We start from the raw sequence: 24,578 nt of genomic DNA on the forward strand, positions 1-24,578 counted from the left end.
AAAGGTTTCCAGACATTTATTTCTGGAACTGTACACCAGGTATTAAAGTACAACAAATACAAAATAATGCTCAAAAAAATCAGTGTTTATGTACAAATATTAAAACCAATGCAACAATAGCGACTTCCTCTTGAACATCTGATACTAAAACATGTTCCGATTGTCACTAGATTTGTTGTTATGCACAGGGTACTTACTTTGAACTGAGAATAACTGGAATCTCTGTTTTATTAGAAGAACTATAACCTTTCCTACTGTATTTTACAATTGATAGCATCTTCCTTCTTCTTTCAATGAAAAATAGGAATAAAAAAAATAGTAACCTTGTCATTATTTTATAAATTACTGTATTTAGTTTCCCTGTCTGTAGAGAATGTGCTTGTAATGCTAGGCAAATAGTGTCCCTGTTGGTCAGTTTATCCATTAGTTTACATTCAAAGTTGAAATACTCACTAGAGACTTTGGTTAAATTAAGTAGTATCACTATTTCTACTTGATCTGAAGTTTTCCTGTATTTTTGACCCTCAGTTTTAAAGATTAAAACCAGGAAAACATTGCACAATTCATTGACCTAATTGTACACAATTTAGTATTCCTCAACCAGTATTGTACGTCCTTCAAGTAAAATCAGCAGTTGGACCATGACAAGAGGAAAACTAAACATTCAAAAACCTAGCATGAGAAGATGACTTATGACTAACCAACGTAAAAGTATTGCTATAATCACAGCACCAGTTACACTTCTAAATGAATCAGCTACCCTCTTCAGGTTCCCTGTACATAAAAAGGATACATTTACCAACACTGCAGTTGCCCATTATGGATTTTTTGGTTTGTCTGTGTGAAGAAAAAGTGTGGCAAAGGACAAAGAATTCATCACAGTTTGTTATAAGAATTGTGCTTCACCGTCTAAGAACCAAGGCTATGTAATTTCTTTGTGTGGTTGCAATTCAGTTATCTTCATGCTGACTTTCAAAACGCAATTCTTTTAATAAACAGTAACAAGTTCTCCATTTAAATGTTTAAACTGAGAGAAAAATAACTAAGTCCAGCTTTAAAAAGAAAAGTTCAATAAATAGCTATTTTACATGGATAAAGTCATAGTGGTACAAATTTATGAATGTCACATCAAGCATGCACAAAAATGTTCCTATACACAGAAGTAGTCAGAAAATATTGAAATAGATATCTAAAAAGATATGAAGAATTTACATATTTACAAAATCTTGCAAATTATTGCCTCATTTTAACAAGGAATTAAAAGTAAACGATACCAGCTAGCTAGCCAACAGGCTAAATAAGATCAACATTTAAAAATCTATTAGACTAGCCGGAATTCATTTTTCTCTCATATCGTTTTCTCAATTTTGGTCAAAAGTCTTTATTAAATAACTAAAGTGTCCATTCAACTTGCTGACAACCCAAACCTTAGACAAGTCTCTGTCTACATTAAGAGCCCAGCAATGCATAGATAAACTGAATATATTACTGCATCAGCTAATGAGAATGGGCATGTTCATTTAAGTGCAACTGGTATAAGCATTCAGTCATCTTTGTATAATCACTTTTATACAGACCAGCCACTCACTGTAAACCCATAGATAAACTTGAATGTATACGAATGGAGGATTATGGCCAGTATTTTACAAAATTACATAAAATGTGTTGATTCATAAACAAAAGAAACAAGGTACAAAGTTCAGCACAAAACACAGCAACAAGAAGCTGACAACTTGGCTAAAAATGTCAGAGTACAACACAGGGCCAAGGCTATCTGTTACTTACTGTGTACTTACTAAAATTACATATTTCAGATGTGGAAGTTAAGAACTGATTACAACATTATCTCTACTTTTGTCCACTGTGCTAAACTAATTTGCTTTTAATATGGTAAATGTGCTACTGCGTAAACATTTCAAAGCAATCTTCATTACAATGCTGTGAAGAAAACTCCATACGCTGCATCCAAAACTCAGGCTGTCAATGCAGTTCACAGTATGCGTAATAAATACCCTCTTCCCTTTCAAATATTAAAGTTACTACTTCCTAATTACCAGCATAACCTTGAAGCAACTATTACAAACATCAATAACGCAAAATTAATCACTTGAATAATGAAAACAAAGTAGTGGCAATTAAATTTGTAATACAAACAGTGCAAAGAAAAAGCATGGAGGGAAAGGGGGTAATCCTATTGAAGTAAGGTTCAGATTCTCATGAAAAAAACCTGCAAGTTGTAGGCTACAACAACATGTTACAAGCCAATACTTTGTTTGCTTTGACTCTCTCGCAAGAATTAGAACAAACGTTTGCAAGACAAAGTTCCTGGATGGCTAAATTGCACTCAATGTTAAAAACAAAAAAATTTACTGAAGTTAAAAAGTTGCTTTTATGGGAAACATTTTTACTCATCCTTTCCTATTTGACCAAAGTAGTCAAGTGCCATTTTTGAGCCAATGACTTGCCAAAACAAGTAAATGCAAACCACTCTAAAGAAAAACTTTCAAATACATACTTCAAGGTTCTACTATTCCTGTATAAACTAGATAGTTCCTCCAACCTGTAACACCTCGAACTGCAGTGCTACAAACAATTTACTATGTCTTCCAGATGTAGACTGTTTTGTTTAGTGGTAAATCCTAAGCTGTGCAGACTGTAGCTTTATACAGCATCAGCTGCCTTAGGAAAGCTAAGGTACACGATTACGTTACTCTTAAGAAGTCGTGGACAAACCCCATCCGAATACAGTATAGCCTAAAGCGCCTCTGTTTAAGCCAATAAGTAAGTTTAAAGTACACAGATACCTATGGCAGCATAATTACTTCTGTGTAAGGTAGCCATGGCCTATCATTTTGCAACAGCATCAAAGTACAGGTCTTCACACTTTACTCATGTCAAGTCCCTTGTGCTAGCTTCCACCAAGATGAACTTGCTGTTTTGTAAACTGAAGTGCTCTAGTTTAGTATCACATGAGAGAAGGTTCCATTTAAAAAACATCCTTGTATGTTTGTGCAGTTTAAATTAAAGAAACCCATCCCTGCCTTTATAAGAAAAAAATAAAATAAAATGCTACATTGAGCAGGGATCAGGATTGGTACCTGTAAACATTGTTATTCCACTGCATCCGGTACGGCAAAAGTAACTTAGACTAAAAAGCCACTCCAATCCGTTCAGAACTTCTGTGCTGGTTTTGAAATGGTGGCCTCCATCTACAGGCTTTAAAAAAACTGAAGCAGAGCTTAAAGCTGCACCACAGAGTTCTCTTAGTCCCAAACTCTGCCAAACATCCTATGACATTTCCACATTTATGGACTGAAAAAGAAATTACTCTTGATAAATCAAGATATAGTTCTATACATACAAAGACATCACTGATGTCATAAAGTTCAAACTTCCAGTGAAAGACTAAGCAAACCTGATAGCTCCCATCAAGTTTACTACTACTGCATAAAGTACCCACTGTTTGTTCCGTTTTCCAGAGTCATTCTGAGTGAAGGGCTGCATGTTGGTGAAGAGCGTGGGTACTGATAAAACCATTTGTCTCATTTGCAGATAGACTGCTGAAGTCAGCCACTGAAACAGCCATTTTGGCACTGGTAATGTGGTGTGTGTGGTTCTCGAAGTCCACACCAAGGTTATTTACAGAGACATCATTCATGAAGGATTCTGGGACAGCAATTCCCATTTTCAATCTCTTCGTGGGTCTTTCTGTCTCCTCACTGCACATGTTCATTGGGTTTAGCTCTGAATGATAAAAGCCAGTCTCAAATAAATTAAAACAATCACTTTCACCATTGCTAGGCAAGTTAAGCAACTCTTCTGTTCCAACAGGCACATGATTAACTGGTGCTCGGGGTAAGCTGTCCATAGGAGGAAAGGCGTCATCCAGGCAGTTCACGTCTGAAGTGTGGCAGACTGTAGCGACACTGTTTGTCAACGCTGGAATAAAAATGAATACAAATGCAAATGAAATAGTTGTTTGCATAGTTACAACAAAAAGATATTTTTTTTTTTTCTCAATTTACCCGTCAACTCATTGGCAGTGATAGAGTTCAGAATGCTTAGTTGTTGATCAGGAATGGTTTCTGTTCGACTATTAGATGTTAAGGCTGAAGAATGCACTGCTCCACCAAGGGCTTCTGCTTCATCTACCAAACGATCCATGTAGTCCCTAAAAGAATATTGCATCCATAATGTATTACTTAACTGTAAAACAAGGCCTAAAAATAATGATGGATTTAATTTCAGTTGACACAGTCACTGCAGCATTACACTGCAATGACAGAAGGAAAAAAAAAAAAATCTTCTCTATTTATGAGTAGCAACAGAAAACATATTGCAAGAACGTTTTACTTACGTAACTCCTGGATGATGGTTATATCTCTTCTTTCCAAATCTTGTTTGCTGAGCAAAGTAATCGTAACGCTCTGATTTCTTCCACATGTAATAGAAAGCCACACACTCAGCAACTGTTCTGGTTCTTACCTAAAAGAAGGCAAGAAGAATTGACAAGATTAATGCAAAGACTTACATTTTGTCATCTCCCCAGTTCCTGTGCCTGCAATATTGTTAGTTTTATTGTTCTAGCATCTGGAACAAAACGATTACATTAGGAGACCTCAAAGAGCTATACAGTATCAAGTAAGTATTGCGTTTTTTCTACTGTATATTTTATTGGCTTCTTTAAAGCTAGACTGAAACTGTATCTACATCTGAAGCATTCATATATATAAATATATATAACAATTTTTAAACTGTCTGTAGGATAGACTCTCTGTTAAGATGGGAAAAGCTGAGCAAAGCAATGACCTAAGAGAAGCGAAGCGGAAAAGACTCTGGGTACTTATTCCTTTTGGGAAAGTCCAGACTCTGGAGGCTTTGACAACAAATAATCACAACAGTAAATGCTTAAACAGCAAAATAAAACTGTAGTCTTGGTTGAGAAGGTATAAAGGACTCTAAAAACTCATTTTGATCTATGTTAACTGTTTGTCTTTTTCTCCAAAGTGGAGGTTGCTATGTGAAGTCAGATTCTTGGAGAAGTCATTACTCCTATCTATATTCTTAACAACTATATCCGTTTTTAGATGCAGAAGTATTTAACATTGTCAGCCCACAGTTCCAGTTTAAGTTTTACAAATAGAATATACAACTCTACCCAGATACAGTCTGGCAGTAAACTATACTTGAGCTTAATCAAACTTACAGAAACATCAGAGGCGAATCCAAAATGCCTTGGGTGTAGTAGTAAACCTTGCTAATTTAGACACAAACATACCAGGCAGGGGAGGAAATGAACAGATGTCCATATGCTAGCATATGAAGTCACAGTTTACAATGCTTTGCAGTACAGTGATAAGGAACTATCTCTTATTAAATTTCTCCATGCGCTAGATCTTGTCTCATTGATACTTTCCATATACAAGTGACATCAGCTTATGCTCGATCCCAGAACTTTCGCTAAACTCTCTGGCATTTTACCTACTTGGAAAAAAACCCAGTGGATTTCTTAGACAAAGTCTGGTCCGTAGTGACAGATACATCAATGCACGTACTTTGTCGCATGTTGGAAAAAATATTTCAAAATTATTTCTTTGCATCTCTGATGAATTACTGTTAATTGGTAAGGTTCATCTAAAATCTGAACCACCCAAATATAACTAGTTAAACCAGATATTGAGCAGGACTAGCTCACTGTTGTTGAACAGCAACCACAACCCTATAAAGTTTAGCTGAAATACAACAAAAACACCAGACTCCTAAAGAAAAAAGCCTTCAAGGTGGTAACAAAGCATAAAGGAGATATACAGAAATTTGGAAACATCCATATTGTCAACTGTTGCTTTTCAATCAAAAGGAAAAAAAAAAAAAGGGGTCTATTCTTCAGGCACACAGGAATCAATCAGATGCAATCCAGATCAAGATTAGAACTCCTTTGCTGGCCAGAAAACAGAATACTGATGGATGAATACACTTTCTGAAAACACAAAAGCTAAGCCTGTTTCTGTAAACTCATACCTTCCTAGTGGCAAAAATAAATGAAGTAAAGATGCCTTTTCCCCTCCCACAACCATGGTATGCAAACAGTGTACTTCTAGGAGAGGCACACATTTAAGCTAAATTATAATATAAAAGCATAAATGGAAGTAACGTCAACATAAGTTGATTTCACAGATAATACATTGACTCATCTTGCAACGTCTAGCTTTTCCAAAGATGTCTGAGGAAAAATTGGCTCAAAAATGCCAAGCTGGTTTTAGTGTGTTTGTTCTTATTTCACTCTTCTGCATGGCTTCTGACAAATGTGATTGCTTTTACAGATTTTCAGCATCGTTTCATCTACCAATTCTTCCATTTAACTGTAAAATACTAACCTTGTTTTTCTGTATGAGATGAAAGTCTTTTCCATAAATCAGAAGTGCATGTTCAAAGCTTCTGCATTCTTCTTCTGTCCATGCTGTCATCTCTTCTAGACAATTACAAAAGTAGCATGATAAACTTGATTGCACTCACTAACCTTTTACAAAGAATAAAATATTTGTTGCTAACGGATGAATATCCACATGCATTCCAAAAGACCTAATAGTTCAATTATTTAGATCCACTTCCTTTCCTCTACTGTACAGACATCCTACTTGAAATCTAACGTTCTTCTTTATAAAGACTCATTAAAGAGTTTGATTTCTGAAATCTTTTATCCTTGATAAAAGGATACTCAAAAGGGCAAGGGACATTCAAAAGATTTATCATTTCTTAGTAAGTTTTTAATCAAAAAAACAAGGTTTGATAGCACCACTGACATATAAGTGAGGCAATTTTTCTCAGTATTTGTTCTTACATAGGATACAAAGAACAGTGGTGGTTGGAAAAAAGAGTGAAGGAACAACCTGTTGTGGTGGGTGTCATCTGTTCCGTCCCCCCCCAACTGAACGAGCAGTACTTCGATTCAGGCATCACTGACAAGTGGTCCTGGTTGAGGTCAGTCCCTGGCTGGGACTAGACAAAACTACAACCGCCACAGCTGCACACACACCAAAGGGGTGACTGACTGTGAGTCAGTCACTTCATGCCAGAAGTACCTGGAGGCCCCCCGAGCCCATGGAGCTCCCCTGCAGAGCAGCAGGATGCGCGGAGGCCAACTCCCCTCCAGCAGGGAAGGGACAAGGTTGCCCTTCAGGGCTGAGGCTCCCCTTACCCAGCCCCTGCTGGCTGGAACAAGGTGACACTTCACGCTACGCCTAGAAGTATATTGTATGCTAGCGACATGTATATATATATATCAAGCTATAGCTTAATGGAAGCATAGGAAGTAGTAGTGTGTTTGACCACCGCCTAATTATCAATTATTGTTAAATCACTGTTTAATTACTATTCAATTATTGCTTAATTACAATTTAATTACCATCGATTAATTATCATTTCATCATTTAATCACTATTAAAACCTTTTCGTTTAACCCCTTAATGATGACTTTTCTTAATAATTCACCTGCGACAAAAATAGGGGTAGTTGGCAGGATGACAGATTCAGTAACAGACTACTTACGGAGGCATGGAATTAACCCTTCACTGAAATTTTCAGATGATTGGGTGTGTGAAAAGCAGGGTAATTGGAATAAGGTAAAAGAATAGTTGAATCTGAAAAGGGAATCTGAAAGATGGTAAAGAGAAGGTAATAATAATATAAAAGATGTTGAAGAGGTATTTAGGAGATGTGTATCAGTGTAAGGAATATGAAGAATAAGAAATGAGAATGTTACAAGATGAGGTTGAACAAAGAAAGCGACAAGAAATGCTGTTACCTCTGCTAATAGACCAATTGCTTCAACAGATAAGGGAGGAAAAAGAAAAACCCAGAAAGGCAGAGGATAAACTAGAACTCATGATAATTCCAGCCCCCAGCCCAGATTATGTTAGATCTGGATGGCGTTTGGGGACCAGGAGTGTTCTTGAATGAGGGACTATCCCCTAACACTGAACCCACTCTATTACCCACTCACTAGTGTATTGGGCAGGAGGGAAAGACCCTCGGGATAGAAGGGAGCCCACTGATATATCAATAAGATCATCAAATGAACTTTTCACTGCCGTTACAACAGCAGCCTGCCTTCAGGCTATGAACAACACAAGCGCACGTTGTGATGATTACCTTGTCTCTGCCCCTGTAGACCCCAAAGCCAAAAAACCAGTAATAAGGGGAGCCCCACCCCAGCTATTTTAAAATTATACCTCCCTGCAAAAAGGGACAAAATAAGACAAAACATAGAACATAACCATCAGGACAGTCAGGATGGACAACGTCGCATCCAACTCATCCCGACCTGAGCAGACTTGATGCATGGCATTGTAAATCATTGTTGAGAAATGGGGTGGGATGAACCAACACCCGCTGGGCGATTCCGAGCTGACGCAGACAACAGACAGATCCAGCAAGTAAGACAGACTCCCCAGAAGCCCCGACACTTTCCCTCATCTCATAAAGCCCCTGCTGAGATAGTAGACCCACAAAAGAGGCATAATAAGCCACAGAGGAAAGCCTTAGTGCTAGACATACCTCAGATAGCCATACAGGACCAACTGGTTGGGACTATACCTACTCTGATCCAGGCTTTTGAAAAACAAAAGGGGTATCAGGCAGTCTGGAACAAAGCAATAACCATCTGCTCCTCAAGATCCCATGAATAACCCTTTCAGACTTCTTAAGGAGGGACTGCAAATCTCTCTTTTTTAAAAAAAAAAAAAAGATAAAACCTGCAGTTTCTAAGATGGAAATCAGTTTTACAAACAAGAACAACAAAAAAAAAAATCACTTAAAAAAGAGTAAGACTTTTAAAACAAAGTAGCTCCAACTATTTGAATAGGTCACTTTTGTCTCAAGTATTGATGCTTTGCTATCTTGATTATGGCTTTGGGTCTGTATATAATTAAGAAGGGATATTTCAGGCATCTTACATTCACAATGATGATCCAAAAAGTTTCTGTTTAGCTGACATTTAAAGCCAATGGGGGAAAAAAAAACACATTTCAAAACATTCCTGTAAGCACACACTGGAACCAAGACCTTTCTGCTCCCAGATAAAGGCAATAATCATTCCACTGCAAGGCCATTTTATTTCGTTCTCACCCCATTAATTTTGCACTCCATACTACAAAGTTCTCAAGCCTCAAAAAAGAAAAGATCTCCACGTAAAGTCTCCCTGTTAAGAAATTATCTTGGGAGTGGCAGATTTTTAATTCTCATCTTGAGAATAGCAGTGAACTTCAGTGGGTAGAGTAGGTCACAGCATAACGGTTAGTGTAAGAGTCAGGCACCAACAGTACTGTCATTCTTTACCATTTTTAATGGGGGTATAACAAGTCCCATCTGACTTGATGCAGTGGGGAATAGGAGTGCAAGTACTAGTCCTTAGGAAAGAATTCTGGGCTCTGAACCACAAATGGGCAGAGGCATTTTTCAGTCTTGAAACAGGAATCTAAATCCTAGAGAAGTGTGGGATTTAGGGATACAACCCTGCAACTGGTACTTCCTTATTATTTAGGACTACGCAATCTGTTCTTGTACATGAGCTTTATGAAGCACCGCTCTGATAGTCTTTATTGTCCCCTTCAGCTTTACCTTACATAGTTAGCTTGCACAGCACCTAATTTGTGAACACTCAAGTTCCCTTTGGACTTGAGTGTAGGGAATATCTGTCAGAATATCAATTTATACCAGGACTTATACTCCATTTCTGCTTTATGCAACACATATGTTGACACCCAGGACAAAGAACTGTCTTTGCTAAATGATGAACTCTGATTTTCCTTTAAGGGAGTAACAAAGTTGGGGACAAAGAAGATGGAAGTTTTTTTTCCACTGTTAACTCAAGTAAAGCTCTCCACGCTCTACCAAAGACCTACGGAACAGTGGAACCAGTTTAGGGCTGGCACAGCACAATGTTAGCACAGTGAAGAATAGAATGGGGCTTACTTATATAGCCAGCTATGTTTTCCTGATTTTGGATAAATGTCATAAGATTCTAATTGATCATGATCGGAAACGGATACCATAATATGGGTGAGAACAGCCTTATGGGAGCAAAATCACCACTCCCCCAACCCCTCTCCTCAGTTTGTGCCAGGAGGAAAGAAGGGACGAGGCAAAGCTGATCCTCAACCTTTATACAAGTTGCAAACTCCTCTAGCAGGAATTTCCAACTGGCCCCAAGTCAGAATACACCCAATCTGTGCTAAAGACATCATGGAAAGGTATGTGCTCGTCAATCTACTCAAGGTTTTTCTACACATTTTTTTTTTATTCTTTTTTTTTTTTTTTTTTCCAAACACAGATTTTGGAAAAACCAAGTACTCTTTCTTACCCTGGGATGCCTTTCCATTTGAGCAGTATCTCTCAATTGCTTCTTTAACATTATGGCTACTTTTAAGAAGTTCATACAGCGCCTATAAAGTAGAAAAAGTCTTTAGAAAGAGTCAAAGTTTGCAAACATCCAATCTAGACTTCTAAAACTAGCCTTTCAGTGAGCATATATGATGTAAAAAAAAAGAGGATTTATCTCTACATATGATGAAAAATTTAAAATAGCAACCAAAACCACCCAAAAGTTGAGGTAAGGTTTAATTAAAATGTGAAACATTATATGCAATTATTAAAAAAGCTGGATTTGTCAACAGCATGGCAATCGGAAACATCAGAGATCACAACACTGCCAACGTTCAAATACTTGTAATTTTAAGCATGTGCTTAAAATCACAAATAAGATCCTGACCCCAATAACATCTAATTAAAATAAATAAAGAAATTCAGTATTGCTGCCTTTATAATACAAGGCACAGAAAGAGAGCACACGTTAATTACAAAGCAATCTGTCACAAACGGAACAGGATATAAAACATACTTGTTCATTATCCCGCGTATGTAGTCCTTCAGGAATTCTGCCAATCGTTTTTTCATTTCCTGTTCTTAAGGAGGTTTCAAAAAGGTATTCTTTAACTTTACTTTCTGAGATCACATCAGGTTTCCAAAGTAAATGGTCTTCATTTTCATAGGCTGTTAAAACAGAAATCCATTAACACCAGGTGTGACATTTTTAAGGCTGTAACATTAAAAACTATTTCAGAAAGACACAGAACAGGAACGCAGAAGTAATCAAATCAAGCACCATCATGCCACTTTTAAATTGCACCTCACTTTTTCCCCAAAAGCCTCAGTTAAGGGACAGACTCTGCTGTATGGCATGGCGAAGAGATTCAGGTTCCATGAGGATGAGGCAAGGGATGGAACTCTTGAGATGAAGAGTCTTTACAGAGGAGCAGCTTGTAGACAGCTAGACACTTCAAGTCAAATTACGTGTATGTATTCTTCATCTTCATATAAACAAACTAGCAAAACCATTCACAGTTTTATTCAGCTGTTTTCAAAAAATAAACTATAGTTTACTGTAAAAAAGTGTAGGATATTGCTTTAATATTTCAAATATTACATGTCAAAAAAAAAAAGAGGAGGTGGCTAATGAGGCATTTTCAACTAAAATTTGCTAAAAATTACTTACAGAACGGGAATCTAGTAGGTCTCAGTGTGGTAATTTGTTTTTCCATTCACTAACAACTGAATGCTGTTAAGAACTTGTACGCTGCATACTTTACAAGCAATCAGGATGTATAGTCCTCCTTCATAGTACACTGAAATCATATATGCACCTCTTAAGTAGCTTATTTGAAAGACAATCTATTGGAAATAGGCAAGACATGGCCTGAACCTTTGTCAGTCTGTGCACATGCTTCAATTCTAGACTAAACTCTAAATCCTTTACTCTGACCAACAGATGAGATTAACATTGCACATAATGTTTCACATACTCTCTTGGCAATACAAAATTAGAGTTCTTCAATTCAAACACAAAAGCATAATGGCTGTTAGAGTAGAAGGGATGAAGATTCTCAAATCTCTCGTAAAACTGCAGGAAACAACATTAAACTAAGGTGAAGAATAAAATTACATCTCTGAAAGTTCTGTTATGGCTTAAAAACACAGAAAGCTTTCAAACAGACGTGTTACAAGTGTAAGGTTTATAGAAGAGCAGAACTGCCTGCTAGCAAAATTCTGGCAGCTGGGACTACAGAGCAGACATATAAGCCCGTTTGCCGTCAGAAGCTCTTCAGGGGGTACAGAGGAGGCTTTCACAGAATGATACACCCCTACAGCCAGGTCCAACCTCTCCCAAGCACTGCTGATGCTCAGCTTCGACCTCCCTTACCCACCAAGACAACCCACCACTTTTTGCTGGAGTCCATGGCTGATAATCTCAAGAGGAGCTCCTCAGGCTCTCCAGTCTGGGAGCTACCTCTTTGCTCTTGGCCATGCCATCAGACAAGAGAGTCACTGGTTCTCTCTAGCACCAGCTCATTCCACAGAAAGCTGTCAGATTAACCCCTTCCTGGTCATTCTCTGGTTACTTACTCCTCCGTTTCTTACAACTCATAAGCATCATGCTTGAATCTTAGAAAATAGGAGGCTTCCCTAAATCTCTTAAGCAACACAAGAGATGTTCACTCGCTAATGCTTCCAGCTCCATTCATACCAAACATTCTTCTTCTCTACTGCAAAGAATCATTCTTCAAAAAAGCAGCTGATAATGAGAAGACTTGATATACTTCGTTAGAATAGTATTCCTATGAAATATTACAGTTCACATAGAAGTAACTTACAGAATGTTGAAAATTTACAGAAAAGAACCGAATGCCCTTCATTTATTAACAGATCCCCCAAATTGTTCCTTAATTTCACAGATGTCCACCCATGAGCAAATTTCTTTCATTACTTCCTTTTTGAATTCCATAGCTATATGTGCTATACTTTTCTCATAATGAAGGTTTCTAAAGACACAAAATAAAACTCTATTAAGTAAGTTCTTTTTTTTTCACTCTAGCACAATTGCCGTTTTTAACCAAAATTTACACTGGAATAACATCATACTTAAAACATCGTATTTTTAAAAAGACAGTGTGCCCTGAGACCTACATCTTCTAGTCATGCTATGGAAATTTAAAACCGTTTATTGCTTTGTTTTCCATATTCATTTTGTAATCCACACTGTTGTGCTTGCCACAAAATAAGCAAAGAAAAATACTGTTTTGAAGATCTTCAGTGTAAACTAAGTTACATGCTCATAGCCCAGTTATGATACTCACATGAAAATATTTCCTTCTAGACCCACGGTTTGTTGCCTCTTAATATTACTACATACTTCAGAATTAACACTGTAATCCAGCCTCCTATGTTTTCTTGAGAACGTCCCACCAAAGTTGAAGAATCACATTTCTGAGATATAATTATGTGGTTGCGTTACTTCAGTTTTCTAGTGCCTTTTTTTTTTTGTTAAGGTCTCTGAGACTTCAGCTAAGCCATTGAATTTACCTTATAAATTTAAATAACATTTTTCCATCAAGTGCTATGTATAAACATAAAATAAAAACAGTTAGAAGAACTTACCCTTTTCATCATCACTGTATCTGCCAAGGTAAAGTGGAATTTCAGCCTGGTACTGTGAACCAACCATTATTTCCTGAAGACGTAATGAAAAGATACAGAAAGTTATTAACTTAGTATTTTGTGTATGGAAGCATTAAAAATGCCACAAGCTGGCATTTGGCAAAGAATTCCAGTATTAAGGTACTATTTCAGATAAATACTATAAAATTGAATGCATTTTTCTTAACAGTAAAGTTTTTTTAACTTTTTAAGATATAATTATTACCTTTCTCAAATCTTCAGATGAATTACCATTGTCTGCCTCTACGTCTTCACCATCTGATTCCTTATCTCCATCACACGTAGTGTTCGCTTCAGACACAAAGAAGTTTGGTTTTAGCTAGGAAGAATTTTCAGTTCAAACACAGAACTAAAAGATACCCTTTACTTTTGAAAGGAACACCTGCTTTTATACTGGAAGACACTCATCGCAAGTCTGTTGATCTACATTTCTATCAAACTAGTGTGAAGTCTGAAGGCACTGGTACTTGTACACTGCAGAACTGAAACAATTTCTAACAGTCAAAAGGAAATGAGATCATTTTTCTTCATCAATTTTCTCAATAAAGACTTGTACCTTGCAGAAAAGATATAAGAAAAACAAAAACCTTCCAGGACTATGACTTAGACTCAGGTTAATCACAAAGAAAGTAAAGTTGAAGGCATGTCTTTATTACCTACTAAACCCTTTCATCAGAAGTTTTAATGGGCACTCAAAAGATTCCTTCAAAGCTGCCTCGGCATGAATTGAAGATACCGGAGAGCTATACAAAATGGAATACGCAAAAGACAGCAAAAGACTGCTTATTCCTCTTCAATCTTTTTTTTTTTTTTTTGGACTCCAAGCAATTTAAATACAGTACTCCATAGAATAACTCGTATTTTAGAATCTGTAGTGCTGTGGTACTGGGTTCTGAAGTAATTCTATTTTTATAGCTGTATAATCCCCAGCAGAATGGAATCTACAGTTCTGATGCTATTAAAGCTATTTTGTATTCTCAAACTTCAGAAACAACATGCTCATAAACGGGGTTGCAATTTTAGCTTCATCACAACTAAACAGAATCACCAACATCAGAGACAATATCCACGACTGCATGGACTGAGGCTCTTCTCCTGTAGTCATTACCACAATCACCAGTCTATCTCTTTTTGTTGTTACAAACAGCAAGCAAGAAGCTAACCTGAATGCATGAAATAACAATATGCCTGGATAATCATAAGCAATTATTTTTTCCAATTAATGCGAATTTAATAAAATATCCTATATTATGTATTAGACATGTTTATCTAAAACTTAATGTTATCTTAGTATCTGAGGAATGGACAGAGATCGGGAAAAAAGATGAAACTGCCAACAGCACTGAGAGAACTGACATCTCCCTCCCTGAAATGGCGAACGTTCGATTCTAAAACGTCCGGCCAAAAGTACTACTAGAGAAAGCAACATTCTCATAGAAAACCATGATAGCTGAAAACAAAGATGACTGTTTCTTAATTTTCAGTAAGATGAAGGGCTGGTTTATTTTTTTTTTTTATAAAGCTGCCGCACTTTCAGTGTGATATTCATTAACAGTTCACAAGCAATGTTTAAGTGCCAGCAATCCTGGGGTTTGCTTAACTGAAAGAAGGGCATTACAAATTTTAAGGGTTTTGTATCTCTCTTTCAATAAAAATGTGTTATGTTTATTACACAACTGGCAGCATGTAAAGGGCTACAATTACCGACGACTAAGGCAGCACATCCCCTTTACTATTCCCCTTCTCTAGAGGAATGAAAACCCCCAGGAACAGCTTAAGATACTTGCCAAATTAAAATCGTGATAAAAATCCTCCACTCTAACTAGCTCTAGTACTCCAGTGAACAAATGAGCTGCAACAGGCACTGAGGAATATCTTGTCCAGGTTGGATAACTGAACCACTGGTTCTCAGATCATTCCCATAATAGCTCCATGGGTAGTGAAATTTTGGTGGTCATAGGTTTATAGGCCTCATCCCATACAAAACCACTTTGGTTCACCCCATGAAGGCCTATGGAAAAATGATGCATGTGTGAAGGAACATGATCACAAAGAAACCGCATCCCAGTTCACATGTACGGGGTGCACGGAGTTGTCACTGGCTTAAAAGCAGCAGCAAAAATCTTAGTAGAGAAACACTAATTTAAAAGAATGGGCTACATGTTCATGTGATTCACTAACATACTGAAAATCATGAAGGGTATTCCTCAATACCACATTAACTATTAATTATGAAGTTACTGTATTTGTAATTAATTTTACTTGTGCTTTGAGCACAGTACCAAATATAAGTCTTTCAGGTAATCAGTAATATCAACCAAAGACAACATTCACGTACAACATCCCGGAAAGCACTGTTTCTCAATTCTCAGTGAAGTCAGCACTACTCTGCGATTTTGGTATTTTAAGCTAGGAAGCTATATATAACGCTGAAACTTTTTGAGTACTATCATAAAAGTTGGTTTCCTACATCTTAATGGCCGAGGAAAGAAGTCAGTAGCCTCATGGGAAGTAACTGATGGGGTCAAGTCATCAGCAGAGGACTGAGTTTCTTCATCATCACCCGACAAGAGGTCTTTAGCGATTTCCTCCTGTATCATTAAAATAAAAAAAATACCACCTCAGACTGACTATTAAGTATAGACTGCTGAGCATTTAGATCCAGCAAACTGTAAGTCTCGTTAATTAAAATAAATTATTTTACCATAAATAAATTTATCAGACCATAATCTGTTAATTAAAAAGCTAGTTTACTCCTCCTAAATCTAAGAACAAATATAACCATTTGTTTCAGAGTTGAACACAGGAGTTCATTTCCCCTTTGTCTTCTATTAAAATAAACACACAAGATACAACTTCTGCAAGCATCAATCTCAGATGTTCTTCCAACTGCTTCCAATGAAAAACGTGAGCGGAAACTGCCTCAAAACTTTAGAATTCTGTCATTCTTTGCATCACAGATATACCAAAGCTTTAAAAGGCTGCTACCCCTTAAACTCGGGGAGGAGGGGGGCAGGAAAAAAAAAAAAAAAAAAAGCGCCAGGCAGTTTTGTAGACTTTTGCTGAGAGGACAGTTGCAGAAAATAGACAACCTTTACCTTCCCAAAACACAAAAAAATAATGTTTCTGTAGGTTAAAAAAGAAAGAAAGAAAGAAAGAAAGAAAAAGCACCCTTCCTCCACTAGCAGACATGTTTGAACCCCTCTGTATTAGAGGTTAGGAAGGGAAAGAACTGTATTAGACAACAAGCTGGCTACATTTTTGTAGCCTCAACACAATTGTGAATCCTAATGAGAATCAGATGTGCAGAGCCATCATTATAGCCTACTTTCTGTGGAGTTTACCATTACATCATACTCACAGAAAGTTTAAAAAAAAAAAAAAAAGACATTTACTTACTACCTACATACTTTATAATCTAAACTACTAGCTGCATATGCTTTATAGCCAAAAATCAGATTAAAATCTCAGAATTCAAAGTTAGCTGCAAGTGACAAAACCTGGAGTTTCAGGTTTTTACATCAGTAATGCAACACATATAGTCACTGTACATAAAACAATCTCTCACTCTCCAAAGTTAAGACCTTTCCAAATGATATGCATTTGAAAGCAACATTCCAAAGCATTCAGGAGTGTATTTTTGATACTTGACATATGTGTTGGAAGCAGGAATTATAATTTTTGGACATTGCATATATCAAAAAACCCCACTGCTACTGGAAAAAAAACCCCAACCTATTTCAAGTTCTGTGGATGTGTTTTAGAAGAACTGTTAACTTACTCATTTCTCATTTGTAGTAACACAGTGCCATTGAAGTTGCTATGCATTTGTAAATGTGATTAATTAGAATCAGATCCTCAATATCCTCGAAAAAGAATGAATTCAGAATAATACTGTGTATTGAAATTAACAAAGACACTTATTTTGTAATATCAAGAGATAGTGAAATATAATTTAAGGTCACTTGGATTTCTGCTTTTAAACCGTAATACAGGAGAAAACAATTCTGACTTACTTTATCTAGAGTCATATCTGGAAGTTCATCTGCAAGTTCACTTGGAGAGCTATCCGCACTGGAACCTGCCATAACTGAAATCGTGGGTTCGTAGCCATAGAATGCCAGTAAATCTTCCAATGGCATGTTTCCTTCCTAATACAAGAGGATTTACAAACATTTCAACATATTGCCAAATACTTGTAAACAGTTCAGGCCTAAAAGGATAAAACATATTTTTGAAGATCAAAAGCAAAAAAATAAACCAAGAAAAACTTAATTGAAAACAGGAATATTGATAAAAGATTTAAAATATTTTCAAGCATAGGACTGAAATAATTCATAACCATGTCTCTTGGCATATAGTGAAGTCCCATCAAGCTACTGAAGAAAAGTGTTTACTGGATGGAACTAAAGAGTAATTATTAAAAATTTGCTCCTTATCTGATTCATACTGTAGAGCATGATTTGGCTGTAATTCCTCGAGACAGAAGATATCCTAGGAACATTAACAACCCCCTACAAGAGAAAAATGCAGAAAAACTTGAAGACTTTGGTCCTACATAGTTACACCTGCAAGTGCGCTGCAAACCCCCACAAAAGTGAACAAATATAACAACTTTCAAGCCCTCCTTTCCCATCTCCCACACAATAAATTTTATGACCATTGACAAGATAATGGGAGAAAGACAACTAATGATACAGAAGGCAAAAGTCAAGAGAGAGGCTTGATTTATAACTTTGTTTTTCCAAGAGTTTTTGATCAAATTATTTTAGTCAGCATCCTCACACTTGCATCCTAGTACAATCAATAAAACAATAAACAGTGAGGAATTTTTTAGTTACCTGATTCAAGCTATCAAGATATTAAAAATACTTTCCAATATTTATACCTTTCAAAGTTATATTACCTTTCAAAATTTCTTGTTGAACTCATACACTGATTAAATTACTTGTTTTCTTTAGTCAGCTAAGGTCTTGGTCCTGCAAAGACTTTTCATAATGGGTAAACGTAAACTCATGTCCAAGTCTTTCCAGGATCGGGACCTAAAGTAATAAAGCGTTAAAGATGAGCAGCTCTCAGTTCTTCTTCCTTCTATTATAGAAGCAATAAGAGAATTTTGTGGAATAACAAGTCCATTTTAACAACCAGCCTTGGCTAGCTGCTTCGCTATTGTAATTGCAAGTTCATAATCAGCGAAAACGTAAAGGTAGCAGGACAAGAAAAAAAAAGTAATCAGGAGTGTAAACACTGCCAACTTCACATTCAGAAAATCTGTTTTCACATGGACTATAAAAACACAGCCTCATATCTGATGCTAAAAATTACACCTTTCTGGAACTCTGTTGACCAAAATCTGCAGTTATGCTGAGTGGTGTAAGTGGGTCACTGAACAGTAATGGAAGCAGCATCAATTTGTGGATGTTCAGCATTCAGCAGGCGTTTAAAATGGGTGATGCACTGCCACAGATGAACAAGAAGTGTAAATAGGAAAAACACGTAATTAAAGAGTGTAAAATGGAATAGGAAAAGCCAAGGAGCATGCTGGTCATTTTGTACACCCACCGAATGCCAAACTGATGAAACTCAAGACACAGAACTACCATTTACAGAGCAAATGAATGTGATCCATCACGCCTAAAACAGCACTGTTTGTTTGCACATTGGAAAAGCAAAACCTGACCAACAGAATGAAATACAGATAGCTGTCACTTAACAAATGTATGCAAAATGTACAGTTTCAACTTATATCCAACTTACAAAAGTGAGAAGTGGTGAGTGATATTAGATGGTAGGACTCTAAAACCTGCTTCAGTGATTTCTTTACTGAAGTGAAAAGACTGCTAAATGACAAAGAAAACACGAACTGAACATAACACTAATGTCTTTGAGAAGCTAAGTTCAGCCTTTTCGTGAGGATGCACTGCTATATCATTATCAAACCTGATTTTCTTTTCTTTTTTTAAACAAGCTGCAAAGGCACGTTGCAGGAAACTGCATTATACAATACAAACTGAGGAACTGGTTAAGTGTCCTTTTCACTAGAAAAGTTACAACATGTACGGACATTTATTGAGAGTGCGAGTCGCTCTTACCTTTTCTAAATCTTCAATTTCAGAGCTGAAATTTTTGCTTTCTTCCATCATTTCCTCTTCTTCAAGAGTTCGTTCATCATCATAATCATGTACCAGCATTTCAGCAGATGGGTCAAAGTCATGATCCTCAGACGATAAAGAGCCAACTATCAAAAACACCTAATTTGAGTCACTTTTTTCTATACCAATATATGAAATTACATCACAGAAAAAAATACAGTTGCATGAATTCTTTTACATACACGGTCAGAACTCTTAACGGAATAACTGGAACAAACACCTAACTAGTTGATAAATTCAGCTGTTTTAGCTGGTCTTCCCTTTTCATATTTGTAAATAATAGGTGCAATTTTCTCTCTTGCAGTATAGGGCACTTGGGAGAAGTACCTAAAGTACTAAAACAAAGTTTCAGAAAGTACAATTCCAAATTAATATTTTACTGAGTAAGGCTGTTCAAAACATCCTTGAAATCATCATTAAAGTACAAACACACAAGTCACAAAATTTCAGATACTGCAAGACCGTGATTTATAGACTCTGATTCTATGTATGTAATTTATATGGTAACATGCATAGTTCTTCACTGTAAACAGACAACGGGTTATGGATCAGCTTCCTACTGAGAGCAAAATAAACAATGAGACTCACTTCAGATTAGTTTAGCCTTACAGATGGACCTTTTAAAGATGGGATTTTTAAAGACGCAAATATCTTGCACCACAAAGTCCGTGTTCTACAATGAAAATCACCGAATTACAGGGTTGTTTTGTTCTTTAATGTGCACTTTCCTACGGCTTTCAGGATGGAGAAAAGAAATGGACTAGGATATTTGCCTTCCACTTCTGGTTTCGCCTTCTAGTCCTTACATACTAGTGCTCTGTTGCAATCCTTGGCTTACAAGCCGCAAATAAAAGGTTTGTTAAAAATTATTTCCACGTAAGAACTTATTCGGAAGTTTTGAAGGAAATAGCTACAAATCTTCAATCCACTTCAAAAAAATAAAGCAGCATCCCTCTTTGCACTGCTTCCAGCCTTGGAAGAGACTGTAGTTTATACTAACACTTCTGAGTCTTAAGGCATCTAACTAATTTTTCAGCAATTATGCTAAGTCTTCACTCTTTATATGCAGGTAATTAAAGTAAACTTTGTTTATCTTGTTTAAGACAATACTGTGAAAGTTCATAATATCATACTGTAGTGAACATTCAGGCCTAAAATGCTTTCTATCCACATGCTATTCATATTATGGTCTCATGGAACTTTCAGTATAGCTGATAACACTACTCCAATTACAATAACGACATTACATGTTGAATTTCCCTGCTGTTGGCCATCACACCCTGACCCAGTTTTAAGGAATTGTCAGCTGCCTTAATCTAATATATATTTTATATATGTATGCTCAAGATGATTACTTCTAATAGCGATTCTACCTCATTTTACATTTGAGTAACTCAAGTGGAAGTTCTATTCCACTCACAGACTTTAGATAAAAAAGTCCCATTTCTATAGTAGCTCTGAATGCTCAATATCCCATTTAAAATATTTAAACCCATATTCAAAAATACAAGCTCAATAGATTTCAGAAGCGTAGTTAAAAAAGAGGACAAACAGCCAATGCAGAACGCAGGTACACAGAGGCAAATACACTCCGCAAGAACTTCTACGAGAGTAGCCCTGCTGATGTTAACTATGCTTGCTTGTGTAAAGTATTCCAAAGAACCTTAATGGCAGTTAAAGCCTTAAAAATTACTTATCATTATGTTTTTAAACATTTTCTGTTATTACCAAGAAGCCAAAAATTTACAAAAGCCTGTAGTTATCAGCAACAAGAGAAACAGTCTCTCTCCAAGCTACAATGGCTTTACTGAGATGCTGACTTAAAAGCGCTATGAAACTTTGTTTTCATTTTGGGTTCCGAGCGGACAACTACTAACTGCCACCGGCGTTAAGGGAAAGGCGCCACAGCGCGCATCTCCTCCTAAAAATCTGGCAGGCGTCTAACTGCGTGCACATGAAGCACTAGGAGAGCTACGAGGGGACGAATTTAGGAAGGGGGAGGAAAGAGGGGGAGGAAAGAGAGGGCGGCGGGCCGGGTGCCGACGGTGGGCGAGGACGAACCTGGGCTCGAACTCCCAAAAGAAGCCTGCGGGGAGAAGAGAGAGCGAGGTGAGAGCGGGCTCCCTCTGGCCCGGCAGCGGGCAGGGGCCATCATTCCACCTTCCCCCACCGCCCCCCTCGGCGCCGCTCCCCGCCGGCCGCGGCCCCTGCGTCCCGCCCTGTTGGCCCCTCCATCCCCTTCACCCGCTCCCATCCCTCCTTCCCTCGCTCCCTCTCCGCCGGCCGCTCTCCTTCCCTCCTCCTCCGCTGCTAGAACTCCCCGAGAGCCGCGCCCGGCCCCACCGGCGCTCCGGTTCCCCCCGGCCCGGCCCGGGCGGGACGTGACAGGGGCAGGCAACGGCGGAGGCAGCCGGACCGGCCGCCGCCTCTCCCCGACTCCCAGCCCGGGGCTCGCTCCTCCTCCCTCCCGCCGGGCGTTCCTCCATCGCCCGTGCTGCGGCGGCCCCGCCGCCACCGGCCCGGCCCGGCCCGGCCCGCGTCCCCCGGGGCCCGGCCCGCCGACCGCGCCCCCCTCCGCGCCCGGTCGCGGCCTGTCGGCCGCCGGCGGGCTGCGAACCCGGCACCCGCGCTGCGCGGCGCCCGCCGTGCGGCCTAGTCGCGCAGGCTCCCGCTGCCCCGGTGGCTCCGCCGGCCGCCCCCCCTCCCCCCGCCCCGGGCCGCCCCGGAGGCGCCTTACGGGGATGTGGAGGCGGGCGCGGGGGGTCTGCCGCCGGTGGGGCCCCCCGGGGAGCCGGCCGAACCCCGGCGCCCCAGCCCGCTTTCCCCGCTCACCTCCGCCATATTGGGACGATCGGGCTGAGGAGCAGCGCTGCGCCGAGTGCCCGGATGGGGCCGCTAAGCCAATGGCAGCCGCCGAACCCCAGCCGGAGCCGGCCGGGGAGGGAGCGGAGGGGCCGGCGGGACCGGGCTGGGGCGGAGGAGGCGGCGCCGGGGCAGGGGCAGCGACGGGACCCCACCTCCGCCGGCACCGCGGCCTCCCGCCCCGGCCGGCGAGGGCGCTCCTCCCGCCCGGGCCCACCGTGCCCCGCCCGGAGAGGGCGCTCGCCGCCGAACCTGGGCCCGGAGGGGCGCGGCGCTGGCCACCGCCCTCCACCCTCCACCCGCCCCTCCCGGGGAAGCCGGTGCCGGCAGAGGCTGCCCGCCCCGCGGCGGGGCACTCGCCGTGCTGCCGCAGGGGCCCCCAGGTCGGCTGGAGACCGCGTGAGGCCGACACCCCCCGCCGGGGTCGGCCCGGCCCGTCGCTGGCTGCCCCGGGGCTTTGCCGCCCTGTCCCGGGAGCGGGCGGTACCCGTCCGTGCCACCTGGGCTTCGGTCGGTGGCGGTGTGGAGGAGCAAGGCCGGCAGCCACACCAGCACCCAGCTGTCCCGAGCAGGCAAGGAAATGTCAAAGCTTTCAGACCTCCCCGTTGCTGGCTGCCTGCTGTGACTTAGGAGAAAGTGGCATTTGCACTGCGTTTTTCTGTCTAAAAGTTGAGGTGTTTCACATGCAAGTAGTATCTGTTCCATTTTTTAGTGGTATTTTCTTGTCCTAGTACACATGAAGCAGGAATTGGAACATTTTCAGCTTGATTTCTTCATCCCGGGCTATAAAGACACATGCTTTTAATTTTGGAGTGTTATGGTTTGAGAAACCCACACAATTTATTGTCATTGAGACAATTATGCTATCACTCTGATGCCTCCCCACCCCAGAAGGGGAACTGGGAAAAACAAGGAAACCTGAGGGTTGAAATATAAACAGGTTTAATAGAATTAGACTAGATAATTAACATTAATAACCCTAAAGAACCAGTATTGATCCCGACACCAATATAAAATGCACAAGGATCATACCCAGCCCATTCTATCAGTAGAAGCTGTGCACTCCTGCAGCGGACTGCAAATGTGGGACACGGCAGGCGCTGCAGCTTTGGGAGGAAGGGAAGGGCTCAGGGGTCCGGCACCAGGGCAAGGAGCTCTCTGGACCGCTGCCATCAAGGGAGACAGAGGACTTCCCAGCAAACTTCCTACTTTATATTGAATGTGACGTTCATGGGGTGAAATAGTCCTGTTGGCCAGCTTAGGTCAAGTGCCCGGGTCTTGCTCCTCCTCATCCCTGTACCTGGCAAGGCTTGAAAGCACCGAGACCTGGAAACCCATATACCATAGCTGGCTACAAAGTAAGTATTTTCACAAATTCAGACACTAAAGTCTTCTAAGAGTGCAATTTTTCCAAGTGTTAGAAGACTTAAGCCAGGACATGGAGTCACATGTTTATGCTTCTGGCCAAAACAGTGTCTGCCGTACTTGCTCTATTGGCTATTGCTCTGCTGGGGGGTGGTGTGTGTCACAGCAGCACTCAGGTGCAGTAGTGTTGAGGTTCGGGCTGGACTGGCCACGGAAACAACAGATGCTCTCCCCAACCTGTCTCCTTTCAGAGAATGACAGAGAGAAAATAAGACAGAGACTTACAAGTTGAAAAGAAACTAAACTACTTTAATAAAATACTAATAATGAAATAATAAAAAGAAAATATAATACTATTAATAAGAAAATAATGAAATATATACAACCTGCATTGAGCTCTGAGGATGAGATCATGTCAGGTATCGGAAAAGTCCCAGACTGGACTTAGAGATGGATGGGAACTGAACTCCAGATCTGGATTCAGGAACATATGGACTGGGACCAAAGGCAGATGAACAGAGTGAGTCCTCCTCAGATGTCGGCCATTGAAGAAAGAGGCTGATCCTTTGATCCCTCAGCTTTTATACTGAGCTTGGGGCAGATGGCATGGAATACCCTGTTGGACAGTTTTGGGTCACCTGTCCTGTCCGC

General features: G+C 39.7%; 1 protein-coding gene across 5 annotated transcripts; it reads right to left on the reverse strand.

The window, feature by feature from the left end:
- On the reverse strand, nucleotides 1-22,745 carry MIER3 (MIER family member 3). 5 transcript variants are annotated; one of them, XM_074568800.1, is made up of 13 exons: nucleotides 22,533-22,745; nucleotides 21,762-21,786; nucleotides 19,641-19,786; nucleotides 17,565-17,699; nucleotides 16,019-16,139; nucleotides 13,754-13,839; nucleotides 13,489-13,561; nucleotides 10,895-11,046; nucleotides 10,358-10,439; nucleotides 6,375-6,466; nucleotides 4,358-4,485; nucleotides 4,026-4,171; nucleotides 1-3,939 (listed from the first exon to the last, which is right to left on the reverse strand). In XM_074568800.1, the coding sequence occupies exons 1-13, from the start codon at nucleotides 22,539-22,541 to the stop codon at nucleotides 3,482-3,484; spliced, it is 1,653 nt and encodes a 550-aa protein (XP_074424901.1). In that variant the 5' UTR covers nucleotides 22,542-22,745; the 3' UTR covers nucleotides 1-3,481. The 5 variants fall into 5 exon arrangements, with proteins under 5 accessions (XP_074424901.1, XP_074424900.1, XP_074424904.1 ...); XM_074568799.1 differs by having other exon boundaries at nucleotides 6,375-6,469; XM_074568803.1 differs by lacking the exons at nucleotides 21,762-21,786; nucleotides 22,533-22,745 and adding an exon at nucleotides 18,455-18,590 and having other exon boundaries at nucleotides 6,375-6,469; nucleotides 19,641-19,736.
- Nucleotides 22,746-24,578: the final 1,833 nt, after the last annotated feature.

The sequence above is a fragment of the Larus michahellis genome, chromosome Z (assembly GCF_964199755.1).
Source record: "Larus michahellis chromosome Z, bLarMic1.1, whole genome shotgun sequence".
Classification (NCBI taxonomy): Eukaryota; Metazoa; Chordata; class Aves; order Charadriiformes; family Laridae; genus Larus; species Larus michahellis.